This window comes from Melopsittacus undulatus, chromosome 2, assembly GCF_012275295.1.
Source record: "Melopsittacus undulatus isolate bMelUnd1 chromosome 2, bMelUnd1.mat.Z, whole genome shotgun sequence".
Taxonomy (NCBI): Eukaryota; Metazoa; Chordata; class Aves; order Psittaciformes; family Psittaculidae; genus Melopsittacus; species Melopsittacus undulatus.
This window is the reverse complement of record NC_047528.1, coordinates 15,250,526-15,266,662: the sequence shown is the minus strand read 5'-3', so window position 1 is coordinate 15,266,662 and position 16,137 is coordinate 15,250,526. Positions and strand designations below refer to the sequence as shown.

The 16,137-nt window shown below is 38.0% G+C and overlaps 1 protein-coding gene across 1 annotated transcript in view; it reads left to right on the top strand.

Moving 5' to 3' along the window:
* Window positions 1-16,137, top strand: part of GUCY1A2 (guanylate cyclase 1 soluble subunit alpha 2) — a 145,281-nt gene that overhangs the window by 26,661 nt on the left and 102,483 nt on the right. Inside the window, exon 4 of the mRNA XM_034074446.1 lies at window positions 7,315-8,033. Within this exon, the coding sequence (XP_033930337.1) occupies window positions 7,315-8,033 (719 nt within the window). The remainder of the gene's footprint in view (window positions 1-7,314; window positions 8,034-16,137) is intronic.

Sequence of the window (16,137 nt, the reverse complement as noted above, 5' to 3'; positions counted from 1 at the left end):
CATGGCCCAGAGGACTAGCAATACTAATGCATTTTAATAATACTTGAAACTATCCTGGGGAATCTAAGCTACACACAGGACTCCTATTATTTAGCAGACGTTACAGTGCACTGTCAATATAAGAGTAATCTAAACAAAAATCACATAATTCATGTGATTTCAAATCTAAATTAGAAAAGGACAAATGTTTGTATCAAGTGGCCTTTGATATCCACTCTTCCCATATTGGAGCTATTTATTGCTAGAAAGCAGATGAGTAGATAGACACCAGTTTGAAGTTACGACGTACAATAACATCTTGTAGAAGTCTATTTATAAAGCAGTAGACATTCTGGTCATGATTCTTTGAGTAAATGTGTTTGCCGTTAATTTAGGTGCTGTGGGGTATCTTGTGTGGCCTCTGTCAAACCTTCACAAATGTGTAGGTCTCCCTTGTGTCCCATATCTTGGCAAATTTAGCTATTTGTTAGTCCTTTTGTAGATGTCTTGGATGCCTTACAAAGACTCAAGTAGGATTAGATTTTTATACTTAGCTGAATTGAGCTCTTTATATACATCAGGAATTATGAGAGATGATACTGCATTTCATGGGAAAGGTGTCTAAATTTCACTGCAATTTTATTCTTTCCAGAAAGTGAAGTTCTGCCCCCTATGTCAATTCAAAGACATATATGCTTATTTTAATACAAAAGCAAATGAAAAAACTTGTTCTTATTGCTGTTTGATCTCTAGAGTGAACATGAAACAAAATGGGTCTGCCTTATTTTTAAGAATCATCAACCTAGTTATTGCAGTTTTTATTTAATAAACCATATGCAAAGCTAAGAAGTGAGGTTCCAGAAATGTGATGTGCAACATAAAATGATGATAGCCTTGCTTCAGACAACTTGGCTTTGCCTGAAGAACTGGCTGCTATGAAAAGAGTTGAAAGGGGTGTGGGGGTGTGTGGGTGTGTGTGTGTGTGTGCATGAAAGAACATTGCCTTTTCTTACTATCTCAGCTGAGTTTCCTGTGTCAGCAGTTTGGAATAGAATCTTTTACATGTATGCTGAGCAGAAGTGATCAGGTCCTCATGAAGAGGTAGTAATTACAATATTTCCAAGCATCATTTGTTAGAGGAGACCCTCACTTTAACAAGGAAAGAAAACACATTGTTATAATTGAATAAAACAAGTACTATAGGTGAACAAGTGTGAGGAATTCTTTTTAACAGTAATTCTCATGTTTATTTTATGAAATCTTGAAATATATGGAGGCCCTGTATGGTACTATAGGAGAGGCGTAGTACAAATTTTACAGTTGTGTCAAAACCATATGTAAAGGTATAAAATAATGCTATTGCAAGTGTATAAAAAACACTAAAAAGAGTAATACAAAAATACTATCTATATTCTCAGGTTGGTATAAATTCACCATCATAATGAAGTAAGATCCAAGTCTTTTATACAGTAATTAGATACTGGTACTAGGCTTTCTTACAAACCAAATGATTCATCTAATGTACCTTCAGCATTAGCCTGTGCTCATCAAAACCTTTTTTATTGAGAGAATAAACATTGCTTTCCCTGCCATCTTAAACTATGCTTTGGAATTCTGAACCACCACCTGCCTTTCTGTTCAAAAGGCTGTGTAAGGAAAAGAGCTAATTCACGCCAGAAATCTGATAGTCCAAAAATGTTTAAGAGATATTTGCTATAATTGAAGATGGCAAATTCTGCTTCCGTCCACAGTATGAGTTCTGGAATTGCATATTGAATTGTCTCATCCCCTTAATGTTTGACATTTACAGATACTTAATGGTATCCCAGAAAAAAAGGTATTTTTCTATGCCAAAGGAATCAGATGCTGACCATGCTGCAATCATCTCCTCCATGATTTACTAGAAGGAAGAATTGGATAGCTCATAACTGCTTCTGCATGCTCTGCAAGTTAATGGTTTGCTTTGATGTTTTTATCATGTATTTTATCTTCTGTTTGTTTCTGAAGAGCCTGTGAATTCTGATTTTCTTTATGGGAACAAATTCCTATCTAATGTGCAAAATTCTTAGAAATACTGTATTAGTTCCTTGACATTTTGTAGGGGATTTACAGTTTACAGGGACTGCTGAAAAGATGAAGGCAGACCTTTTACTAGCATGTTATTACAGAATGAAGTAATCTATTTCTGCTCTGGTTCAGTGAAATACTCAATTTGAGCCTATGCTTAAGGACTTTGGTAATTTTGGATCTGGCTCATAAGTATAGGATCTCTTCTCTAAATGTCATTGAGACACATTTTCAGAGAATATTAACAATCCTTACATAGCACTTTTGTCATAGATTCCAAAGTGCTTTGTAGTGGAAGCCCATCACAATATTTTCATTCGATGGTTGCTTTGCCTCTATGTCCTTCCACAATGCACATATTTAATTTCTGTCCAGTACGGGCTACAATAAAAACAGCATTGTAGGAATAAGCAACAAAAATAAACTACTATGAAAAAACCCCAAACTTACTAGAGTTAAGACATGTGATTTGTCTTCTCAAAGGGGTTGATTAAGTGGTCAGAACACAATAGATCACTTTCAAAGAAGAAAGCAAATGGAGAATGATGAATTTTTAGAATTTCATTCATTATATTAGTAAAAGGTCAGTAAGTAACAGAAGCTCAAAATAACAAATTACTTCACTTGGACAAAAGCAAAGAGTGTTGGGATACATTTTTGGTTTATTTTGTGTCACTACTGTTTAATGAAGTGTCTTGGTGAAACTAGGGATCGACAAGGATACTGGAAAGGGAGTCTTCATTAGGGACTGTAGTGATAGGACAAGGGGTAACGGGTTAAAAATTAAACAGGGGAAGTTTAGATTGGCTATAAGGAGCAAGTTCTTTACTGTAAGGGTGGTGAGGCACTGGAATGGGTTGCCCACAAAGTTATGAATGCTCCATCCCTGGCGGTGTTCAAAGCCAGGTTGGACAGAACCTTGGGTGACGTGGTTTAGTGTGAGGTGTCCCTGCCCATGGCAGGGGCTTGTAACTAGATGATCCTAAGGTCCTTTCCAACCCTAACTATTCTATGATTCTATGAAATAAGGAGGACCTTTTCCTACTTACTGATTGCAAGTTAGTGCCCATTAGGAAGCCTGTCTATGGTTGTTGAAGTCACACGTGAGGCTATATAGGAGCACCGTGGCCTCTGCATTTGAAAGTGTGGGGCACACATACAGATCTCAAATGCTATTTTTTTTATGGACAACTGAAGGCAAATTTTGATTACGTGTCCACAGTGGGAAAAAAAGAATGGAAGTTCCAGCTTTTCAGAAAGGAATAGCAAATCATTTATTTGATTACTAAAAGTTGACTCAAATTTTCAGTGAATTGGAATTATTTGGAATTATTGGAATTATTCAATTGGAATTATTCCACTGCAAAATCAAAATAACAAAAAAAGAAATATGACATAGAGAAAGAGACAAGATTGAAAAGATTAGACTGTTTATATATATGTGTAACCTGAAGGCTATAAGAAGATTATTTTGAAGATGTTATTGGTCTTTTCTCAAAAGAAAAAAACCCAAAGGGAATACTGAATATCTTGGAATTTGAAACCATACTGAATGTAATTTTTAACGATAGTAAATAGCTCGTGAAGGTCTCCAGATGTAGTAAAGTATGCACGGCAGAGACAATGAACTCTGGGAATTTTTGTAACAAGCAGGTTTTTCTACGTGTAGTAAAACTGTCTCCTGATCTGGCACTTCCTTCCATTTCAGTGAATAAGCCAAACAGTTAGTGAGAAACTTTCTCAAACCTGTGTGTTTTCATGATTTTCCATCAGATTTTACAGTTTTTCTAAAGTATCTGATACCAGTCACTGCTGAGACAAGATTTCAGAGCCTCTGAACAGCAATGTAATGCAGTCTGACGTTTTCTCTCCATGTGATGGTGATGGTTATTTCTGTTGTCTTTTGAAAGCTAAACAGATATCAGCATAGAGAAAGGGGCATAAAGAAACTCCACAGAAGATATTAAAATATTGGAGTCATTTATATGGCAGTAAATGAAAAAGTTATGGTGAAATATATAAAGTTAGTGTTAGATAAATATGTGATTCTGTTCATCATCTTGAAATAGGAAAGGCAGGAATAAGACAGTTAAAATACAGATGAAGTGTTTTGTGCAGCTTCACACATGCATGTCACTGAAAGCAAATGCTTTGTGGAAATACAGAAAAATTGTGTGATAAAGATTTTTGATTTAAAGAAAACTCATCATGCTTCAAGCATTGACATCTTATTGATGAGGCTTAGAAAGAAACTTCCCTGATAGGTATGTTTACTTGTTTGTTTTAGAAAGTTGTTTCACTTTGCTTGGTTTTATCATTATCTGATAGTGTCTATTATTAGAGAGAAAATTGTCAGCAAGATGGACCAGCAGTTTGTTTAAGCATACTCATTTTTACATTCTGAGCTAATTTGATTTTCTGTTTGTACTGTGTGCAACTCAATGCAAAGCTAAAAAGTAGTGGGATGTCCTTGACCCAGGTCATTGACCTGAATTTTGTAGTATAATTCATGTTTCTTGGAGTCAGTGTGTTGTGTCCACATCAAGCATCCAGTCCTCCAGAGTGGACAGCGAGACCTATCTAAGGTAATCACAAAATCTTAGGCTGAATACTGAGATACAGCTCTCATTACCAATAGTGAGACAATGCTTACATATGTAGCAGTAAAGTGCACAAGTGATCAGTTCTGCATACCCTATTTTCAGTTGGTGGCTCTGGGTCAACTAACTGCTTTACTGTAATTTTATAATGCACTTTAAAGACAACTTGTCTACGCTATCATTTTGGGCAGCTTTGTGGAGTGTTACATAGTTCTGTAACAGTATTTGGTCATTTCTATGAACAGCCCAGGAATTTCTGACACTGTCCAGTTCCTGTACTTTCAGGGCCTCTGCAATCTTACAGCCTTGGGTGCCCTTGCTAGACTGCTCACTTTTACACACAGGCTTCTAAAGTTACTCACAGTTCCCTCTATGGAGCAATGAGATATAAAACTATGTATATGTGTTTTTGTACACATATAAATATGATAATTTCTTGCCTTCTTGCTATTGATACCCAACTATGACTATTGTCTTAGGTGGATAATGGTTATTGGTATGGGTTAGAACTTGATTCTTTCTGGGCTATAGTAAGTATTTTTTATGGAAGATATTACAATACTATGTTATGTAGACATAGAGGTAATGAGTCAGGAATTGGCACACTGTCCTCTGAGTCAGGGTATTAGGGGGCATTGTGTACCAGCGGTACTTTCTTTTGGCTTAACCGCAGATCTGACCATCTGTGGTCATAAAAGATCCTGGGAATATTTTTGTAATAACCTAGTTTAGTGCCCAAATTTGATTATGAGTAATGGCATTTGAATGAACTTTCCCAAATTATAACTATTACTTCTTTTATAAAACATGCTTTGTCATGTTGTCATGTTTTGCTGTTTATAGATGTAATTTTATGCATTTTAATCTGCTATTAATCATATTCAAGGTCCAAACAAAATTATCATTGCAGATAGTTTGTAAAGCTGTGGAATGCTCAGATTCCTTCTGAATATTAATCATTATAACCATGCCCATGTGCACAGGTAGATCAGATGCTGCCTTGAGATGATCAAAGGTTATTGTCTTCAGACAACAGATGCATGACTTCTTCTATCCCTTGTTATACCTCTTGGGCATGAAAGTCACTAATCACACTGTTCTAAATTTGAGGGTGTACAAGCAATCTAAACAAACAATAAGAAGTTCAGTGATACACTGAAATGTTATCAGTGTTATAAAGCAAGCTGAGCACATATTAAAATAAAGGACCTATTGTGCACTTAGAAAATGAAATTGCCTTTGTGTCTGATAGAACTAAAGGTGATTTTTAAGGTGTTTGACTATTTGACTGAAATGCTATTTGTTTTGATTTCAATATACTGCAGGAACTGTGTTGTAAATTCCTGTATTAATTTTGTTTGAAAACTCTTGTTGGATATCTGTAATTCACATTCACGTACAACTGATTCGTATATTTTTTTTATTACAGCTAAGAACAATGCAAATATTAATTTTATAATTTTACTATGTGATATACAGTTTATATATAGATGAAAATTAACACAGCATGTCTTCCTTAAAATAAGACAGAAGAAAACATTTAACGGCCATCTCAAAATTATTTTTTCTAAATTATTATTTTTTTATGATTGTCCTTAAAATGGTAAATAACAAACTGGAATAGGATTTGATACACTTTTGTATCCAAGGGCTTCCATCACTGATATTTTTTCATGCCTTTAACAGCACAAGCCTTATCACCTCTGTAAATCAAACCTTTTGAATGCCTCTGATGGAGTCTCGAAGTGGCATTGTGAGATATCACAGAGCTGTCCCATCTACTAGCATTGTAGGTCACTCTAAGTGGAAGGGTTTTTTTAAAAGATGGGTGATTGTAGAAACCTAAAATGGAAAGGCTTTGCTCTCTTTTACAGACAACAAAAGAATAATTATTTTTTTGTATCTTCTGACAGTGCCCAATATCTGTAATGAGGAAAGTTTTTTGTTTGAAAAAAACCAACCCAAACCCCAAACCCACACACCACCCCCCTCCCCCAGCTATGAAATTGTCATCTGACTGCAAAGCTTTACATTGCTTATTGAAAGCCAAAGGCTGGAGTTTCAGTAGCTTGTTCTTCAGGCTGGGGATAGCTGGATCTTTCACAGACACAGTGAACAGAAGGGCTATAAAAGCAAAGTCTCGTTTGTGGCTAGGTCAACAATGCAGGGGATGCACCCCTTTTCACACAGTGGAATTCATGTAGCATGCAGAAGTCAGGGAAATTGTAATGTATCTTGGCTTTCCGCAGAGAAAGGGAGACAGACTAGTGTAAATCCCACAAGCAGTCACCTAGAACAGCAAACTGAAAGCATGAGGACTTCAAATAACAGGCAAAAATGGCTTCCTAGGGTTAATCCCAACCATCAGAGAAAGCAGAAGTCCTATGGGTAGGTATCCAGTAAAAAGTGACTCTCACTGACTTGGTAGAGTACTGTGCAAGCAGAGTACAAAGGAAAAATGCCCCATTCCTGGAAATGTTCAAGGCCAGGTTGGACAGGGCTCTGAGAAACCTGGTTTAGTGGAAGGTGTCCCTGTCCATGGATCTAAAAATCTAGATGATTTTTAAGGTTCCTTCTAATGCAAACCATTCTACAACTCTGTGATTCTATGAAAATGTGATACAGTAGCATACTGTGTTGTTAATGTCAGTGTCTCATTGTTCTATAGGTTTGAAGTTTGAGGAAATGCAAGAAAAGTTTGGGGAGGAATTCTTCAATATCTGCTTTGATGAGAATGAAAGAGTTCTTCGAGCTGTAGGTGGGACCCTTCAAGATTTCTTCAATGGCTTTGATGCTTTGCTGGAGCACATTAGAACTTCATTTGGAAGACAGGCCACTCTGGAATCCCCGTCTTTCCTATGCAAAGAGCTCCCTGAAGGAAATTTCATGCTTCATTACTTTCATCCACATCAGATTGTGGGATTTGCAATGATGGGAATGATAAAGGCAGCAGCAAAGAAGATATACCACTTGGAAGTTGAAGTAGAACAGGTCACAAATGATAAGTTGTGTTCAGAGGGGACAAACACAGGTAACTGCAGTTGTCTGACTTTCCTTATCAAAGAACATGAAAATGCAAATATCACAAAAGCACTTCCACCAGGAACTTCCCATTCCCCCTTAGACCTGAGGATTAGCATCAGCACCTTCTGCAGAGCTTTCCCCTTTCACCTGATGTTTGATCCAAACATGCTGGTTCTCCAGCTTGGAGAAGGTCTTAGGAAGCAGCTCAGATGCGACACTCATAAAACTCTGAAATTCCAAGACTGCTTTGACATAGTTTCCCCTAAAATCAGTGCCACATTTGAACGAGTTCTCCTAAGATTATCTACTCCGTTTGTCATTCGGACCAAACTTGAGGATTCTGGCTCTGAAAATAAAGATAAGGTAAGAACATTGATTTGGAAGGGGATGTGTGTATGTGTGTGCAATGGGAGATGGTTATTTACTCAGAGAGAAGAAAGTCCTGTGTACTCTGGAAAGCTCACTTGTGCCTTGTGAAAAGGGGCTAAGCGTATTGCCCAGCAAAGTGAATATTTTCCTAAATTATTTATAAACTTTGCCTGTGATGTAGCAATTGTGACATTGCCATTCAGAAAATTCTGCACTGTGGAGCTGAATAGTGCTTAAATCAAAAAGGTGAGGGATTTTACAAAATGCCCATATCTAATCATTAATTTCACTTCAGCTATATTACAATATGACAATAATAGTTATTAAGCCATTTAATAGGAAATAGGTTTCAGTATGTTTTCTGAAAGACTCTCACAGCAGGGTTTACATTGCCACTTTATTATAGCCTCCTTCCCTATTTCAGAATGTCACTTTCCTCTGTGTTTCTTATCTCTCACCCTGCACTCAAGGGAACCAGAGCTATAAGTGGCACTAAGTATTGCTTATGCCAGTTTCAGTGCTTTCCAGTCACTTAAATAAGCACTTGTCCTCCTACACTGCCTCTTCCCTCAGCGTTTTAGAAAAGATCTATCTTAACCAGTGAGCCCTATGTGGAGTTCAGTGTGTACCAGGTGAGTTGGGTGTGAACATGTCTTCTAGAGTGGACCTTTACAATGGTAAAGGATGGAGTTTGTTTCATTGCATATCCTTGAATTATGGGAAGGCTTTTTGGTGTGAAACATTTTGAGGGAGGTAATTCTCCCCCTCTACTTTGCTCTTGTGAGACTCAGAGTACTGTGTACAGCTCTGGGGCCCCCAGTGTAAGAAGGAGAAATCCAGAGGAGGGCCATAAAATGCTTAGAAGGCTGGAGCACCTCAACTATGTAGAGAGGATGAGAGAGTTTGTCCTGGAGAAGAGAAAGCTCCAGGGACACCTTAGGGCATCTTCCAGTACCTAAAGGGGCATAAAATAAATCTGGAGACGGACTTTTTACACAGGTATGTGGTGACAGGACAAGGGGGAATGGACTTAAACTGAAAGAGGGTAGGTTCAGATTAGATATTAGGAAGAAGCTCTTCACTATGAGGGTTGTGAGAGACTGGCACAGATTGCCCCAAGAAATTGTGGCTGCCACATCCCTGGAAGGGCTGAAGGCCAGGTTGAATGGGGCTTTGAGCAACCTGCTCTTATCGAAGTTGTCCCTGCCCATGGCAGGGGGGTTGGAATTAGATGATCTTTAAGGTGTCTTCCAACCCAAATCATCCCATGATGATTCAAAATATAGCCATTTCTGACAGCAGCAATGTTTTCATCTCCTAATTGGGCACTGCTCTTTGGCACCAGTAAACTTGTTTCTGCTGCATTTTCCCCTGGAAATGGCACTTTCCCCCCGGAAATGGCACTTTCCCCCCAAAGAAGGAAACTACTGCTTCTCATTTTGTATGAATTGATAGAATTCAACCCATTTAAAATCAAAGGGAGTTTATTTTTCAGAATCTGTCCCCAAAGTCACCCTAGCCTTTAATTATGAAAAGGAAATGTGTGAAAATTTGGAGGTGTTTACTGTCAGCTACCTTTCAGCACAATCATTCCTCCATTGAAAGAGGCTTGTGCCACGCTTCCTCTCTCGGAGCTTGCCCATCCATCTTGAGCACCTTTCTCTGTCCTGAGGTAGATGCACAGCCCTTTGACCATATTCTGCTCTGCATGAATCTGCTGTAAATCACTCTGAAGAGGAAGGCTTTGATGGGAAGGTTTTAAAACCTTTTTCCTATTTAATTGCAAGTTAAACAAACAAAACGTTATCTTACCTGGGCAGGTTTCATATGCTTGTGGCTTGCTCTTAGGAGAAGTGGCCGGGAGCAGAGCTTGCTAGAGGCAAGTTTTACAGCCAGCTTGGGAAGCAACTCCAATTTCAGAAGCTTGTTCTGTAACACCAGGCTGTGCAGCTCTGAGTGCATCCTTGTGTTATTGCTGTGGTTTGTTCCATGTGTCATTACAATACATAATGGTTCGTATCAGTGGTGGCCCCATATCACTCTCACATGGGAGAATGACCCTGTCTTTCCTAAAGTCAGACCCTGAACAAGTATCAGCACTAGCACTGTAGTAGCAATTCAGAATTTCTTGATAAGCAGATGAAAGCTAATGGAAGTAAAGGAAATCCTTTGTCTGACAGCAGTTAGAAGAAAAATTGTTTTGAACAGTAGGGTGTTAATGAGAGATAAAAGGGTGATGGTGAGGTGCAGGGGACCTGAGGTTAATGTTCTGCTGCAGGCATGGGAATTCATTTGGGAACGTTAATTTAGCTGAAGAGGTATTTTCTTCTGACTCACCCTTTTTATAAGCACTTTCTGAAGTTAATGAGTAGTTAAAGGAAGCTTTGTGAGGAGTTAAATGGAGCTCAGCATGTGATGAATTTTGCTAGATATTTCCTTTTTTTTCTATTTTTCTAAAATGAAAGGTTGCACAGATTCAGAGGTTGTGGTTGTCTTGCTTACATAGATTTTGAGAGGAGCAACAAGGCAATACTGTTACGTTGTGGTCAAGTCCTTAATATCTCTTGGATTAAAAAAACAGATTGAGCCTTGGGAACTGCATGCTGTATTATTTTCCCAGTGCTCATGTCACTCATGTAGCTCATTTTTGAATTCTGTTTTATTTGCCAGCACTTGCTTACAAGTAAAATGGGCGGGTAGGTCAGTGGCTATAAGCACGACCCTACTTAAAAATCAGCGGTAACTGACTTAGGTATTTCCATGTTTCTCTGTCACACACCTCTATTCAGTTCACACTGGAATTACACCCTGTTTAAAACTATTTATTTTTAAAACAAATTCTCACTCTGCAATAACCTCAACACTTTTCTGACTTGTTTGCTTTAAATGGCAGCTGAAGGGATGCAACCCAGACAACTCTGTTGCAGTTCTGAAGCTGTTTGAATATCTCAGTGGTTCCTCAAGAAATAAAAGATGTTTTAAAAGGTGTTGAGATGAACAGAGGACCTTTCAGCCTCTCTTCAAAGCACTTTTATCTTCAATATGTAAATTAGATCATTTTTCAGGCTTGCAGTGAGAAAGAATAACAAAACAGTTTTCATTTAGTCTTGACAGCAGCTGTGTGTTTGGATGAGAGTAAGTCACAAATCATGGTATTACCTTAACTCAGCACCCAGAAGCAAATTATAAAAACCATCTGTCCTGACTTTCAGGGTGATCGGTGCTTGTCACATTTATGCACAGGCTCACATGTGTGCTTTGATTTACTGGGATTTGAATCACTGGAGTAAATGACTTGGCTTTATAACACTATCCCTAATTTCTGATGTAAGACCTATGAGGACTGGGTGATAGGTGGCAATTCCTGCAAATATGCATGTACACCTTCATGGAAGAACAGCTTCACGCAACAATGCACAAATATCTCAGCAAAGATTTTCTTAATTTTGAAATGTCACCTTGAAACTTTAAGCATTTACAGGATCCCATTATTGTAGGGGCCAAACAGGCAAAAAAACTCCCTACCCAAAGAACAGGGACTCTTTAGTTTTAATCTCAGTTTTTGACACTATCTGTACTCCTGCATCATAATTCTACTGTTTTGATATTTACTTGTGTCCTGGGTTCAGCAGTAGCAGTCAATTTTTCGCCTTCTTAGTAGCTGGTGCAGCACTGTGTTTTGACTTTCAGCCTGGGAACAGCGCTGATAACACTGATGTTTTTAGTTGTTGCTAAGTCATGTTTACTCTGACCAAGGACTTTGTGAGTCTCATGCTCTGCCAGGGAGGAGGGGAGGCCGGGAGGAAGCAGAGACAGAACACCTGACCCAAACTAGCCAAGGAGGTATTCCATACCACAACACATCATGCCCGAGAAGGTAACTGGGAGTTACCTGGAGGTGCACACTCTCTTTTTGGTCGGGCTCGTTTTCAGTGGGTGGTATCATATTCTCTTCCCTTGTTATTTCCCTTATCATTATTATTACTGGTGGTAGCAGCAGTGGTTTTTGTTATACCTTAGTTACTGGACTGTTCTTATCCTGTGGGAGTTACACTCTTTTGATTCTCCTCCCTATCCCTCCGTGAGCGGGGAGAGGGGGGGAAAGGAAAGAATGGGTGGGAGGGGGAAGGGGGAGAGAGAGACTGTGTGGTTGGGTTTAAACCATGACAACTTGGGTGGTATTTCAGCCTCCATTATGCAATGGACACGTGTGGACAATGCAAGAATTTATTCTGCAAAATAATAAGCAACAATTGGATACAATTATTAGATAAGCAGTCTCACTGATGTTACCTGAATTTATCAGAAGTTTGCAACTAAGCACACCTGTAATTCTGTGGAGAATAAGAACCAAATTGTGCAAACTAATCCAAAATAAAGCAGGAGGAGATGGTTTGCTTCCAGTTTTTCTTTCCTCCATCCTTCTGTCCTTCCATTTTATTTTCTGCATTATTTTCTTGATTATTCTGCATGTTCAGAGTTGTCTATATGCACAATTATGACTGTCTTTAGATCAGGTTTCCTGGTATGCATACAGCTCTTCAGATGCATAAAAGATGAATATGATCTGCTTTTGAGATTTCAATTTTTTCTGTGAAGCTGAATTCGTTATTGTTTGTTGTTTACAGTATGATACTACTCAAATGCTGAGTATTAGGCCCTGTTGCTCTACTTCTACAAGCATTCTGTTGTTTTCACATTTCACACGGGTTTTTATTCAGGGCTATTTTTGTGTTTAAATGGAAAGCTTCAATTGAATGCAATTAGATTTTCCAAATAACAGTGTTTTCTGACTGTATTAGTGAAGAAAGCCACCTGTGACATGGTATAAATGCTTGCCTTCTTGAGAGTACAGTAAGATGGCTAGAGCTGCTTTACTTTTTGGATTAGGAAGAAGGACTGACCCTCCCCTGGTTTTCTTTCCCTGGCTAATGTCTTCCTTAAGTGCCACTCCTGTACCATCAGTGCTAGGCAGATCTAGAGGAAACAGGGCTGCTCTTGCAGGGACCCCAACTGACAGAGCCCTGCCAGCACTGGCTTGTGGTACCTTTCTGAAACTGTGACATAGCAGTAAGCGAGAAATTTGAAAATGAATTATGAAAGAAATGATTTGGTTCCCTGCCATATACTCTGCAGCTGTATTTTCCTTATACTACCACTTTCCTACTCAGACTAAGAGCCCTTTCCCACCTTTGAAATAAATCAGTTTTTATAAGGATGTTAACTGGCCTTTGACTTAACTGTTAGTCCTGTGCACATTTTAATTTGGAGAACTTGTCTAAGAATAAAGCTGGCACCTAAAACTACATTACTGAAGGTGGCCAGATCTTTTCTGTTGGGATGTATCCTCTTTGAACATGCCATTTTATCAAAACCACAAATTCTGCAGTAGTTTGGCAAAATGTGTTCTGGAAATAATTTACTTTTATTGCGTTAAATAGTTTTGTTCAATAATTTTAGATACAAAACACTTTCTATTGGGAAAAAAAAGTTTTGATTATAGACTAGAATGTAACATAAATATGAAACATGGAGTTTGAAAAAAAGAATCTTCTGAAAATTTTATATTGTAAGAATTTCCAAATACAACATATAATGCATATTTTTCAAGAAACACCAACTCTGTAATGATAAAATGTCCAGCAAAATGGTAGTGTCAGCTTTTTATAGCTCTGCTGGTTGTGCATACTGAGCCAGTGCCTCATCTTGTCAGTGGGGAATAGAGGTTTGTGGTAGATGTGCTAGACAGCACCAGCAGGAATTTGTCCCAGGGTATGTTTTAGATAAATGCAAAATAAGTAAAATTAAACCAGTCCAGAGCCAAGTTTAAAATCAACTATATCTGGAAAGTTAGATTCTAAAGTGTATAGATAGAAGCATAGTAAATGGCAGTATTTTTTTAAATGATGAGTAATAAGCAACTGTTCATTTTACAATGCAGGCTGATTCAGTGGAAGCTGATGTGAATTTCCTCTCTTCATTTCCATTGTTTTTATGGTGCAGTTATTCCTCTAGTTCCTCTTCCATGGTATAAGGAAGTGCCATCTCTGGGTCAAGTATTTGCTTTCAGTAACCCAACTGTGTTTTTGGCACATATGATCAGATCAAAAGTCCACCCAGTCCAGCATGCTGACTCTCACAATGTCCAACAGACAATGCTTAATAAACAATATAAGAAAAAGTTAAGTCTGCAGTGCTCTTTTCTGTAATATACCCTCCCAGCTTTTACCTCTTCCAAGATGAAAGCACATCCTCTTGCAGTGGCATGCAGGATGTGGCACCTGATAGCTGCATCCAGGACTACTCCTCCATAATTTTCTCTAGCACCTCTTGAACCAGGGAAGGTTGGCTTCTGTGGCATCCTGTGGACACGAGGTCTAGTGTTTACTAGAAACTGTGAAGATGAGAACTCTGGTTTGTGGCCGCTTGCAGCCAGCTCTGTGGGGACATAGTGTGCAGGGTGGAGCAGCTGGTGAAGAAGCATGCTTACCCATTGCTTCAGCAAAGCACTTTCCCATTGTGTTTGTTAACCACTGGAAATTAAAAAGTGCATAAAAAATGACACTTTTTAAAATCCAGGAGGTACATTGTCTCCTCTTCTGTATTGAGAGTCTATTCTTTATCTGCTACAATTATTTTTATTTTGGACCAGCTGAATGAAATGAGCAGCCCTGGTACTGGCAGACTAATTTAAAACCCACCACACACAATCTTGAAGTGGTTGCTTTTGCTCTGTAACTGTGGTTTTAGTCCTTTTCTAATAAAATTCAAATGAAGTGGCGTGAAAGTCATTCTAGCATGAGGGACATCTGTCACTTATGATCAAGGAATTCTAATTTTCCCCAGAGCTGAGTTATTCACAGTCAGTCAGCTTTTGACATTAAGCTCCCATTGCTTTGCAGGCTCCTGGACCTCTCAAAAGAAGTGTTTCTTCTGCTTCCGCTGATGCTAATAATCTACCTTTTGCTTGTCAAAATGTGTTTGGACTTTGATGATTTTCAAGATGAATTGGTCTGGCTGGCTTGACTGCTTCTAGAGGCTGTGATGGGTTATAAGAAACAATATATGACATGACTTTCTTATCTCACTAACAGTTGTGCTTCACAGAACTTTAGTAACACTGAGAAAGTGGCCCAGAATTTTTAATATTTCTTCTTTAAGACAGGCCAATGAAAATGCCATTTTTAAAATGTTTTCAAAGATGGGACTGAGAAGTGTAACAGTCTAAAGATAAAATACTTTCTTCTCTTTTCCATTATCTGAAAACCAAAGAAGTAGTTTGGAAATTATTTTGTTAAGTGGTTATTAAAACAATTTGACTCCGTGCTGAACTCTCCCCTCTTATGATTTATATATTTTTTTATGATAAGGAAGCTGCTTGCACATGAAAATCTCTTGACTTTCTCTATTGGATTTAAAGCTTTTGAATGAATTTCTAAATCACATCACAACCAGAACAAAACCGTACATTTTGTTAATTTTTACATTACATGCACGTCTCACTTTGATTTTCAGGGAAGCATTTTTTCCTACCTCTCTCTTCTAGTGACTAAATTAAGTACTGGTTATTTAAAATACATTTTTATTCGTTTCCTCGTTTGCTTATGTGAGATCTTAACTGACCGTGCTTTTAATGGCATCACAGTCCTGCAGTCTGAATAGGCATGATGTGAATAAAAGCCATTTTTCTTGGGATAGTTGAATTCAAGTAGTTAATCTTATTTGGTGTTCTTTTTTAACATGCCTTTTATAACTGTATATATTCACATTCTCTCCAGTTAAATCTATTTATGATACATTTCCTTTTAAAGTGTATAACACCCCCTTTGTATCATTAGGATTAAATAAAGTGAAATGAGATAACCCATAAAACAATATTTATATTATTTGTTCCTGTCACTAACCTTTGGCTTTTATAAGTGAGAATTTAGAATAAGTATCTGAAAAGAGAAATTGATGTTATTTTTCCACAGATGTGGGACAGGCATTTAAGATAATCCTAGCATGTAATTTTTGTCTTGTATTTGTTCAGAACAGAATAAACTTGTTCCTGTTTGCAGATTGCAAATGAGTGATAAACATCCTGTACTTTGACACC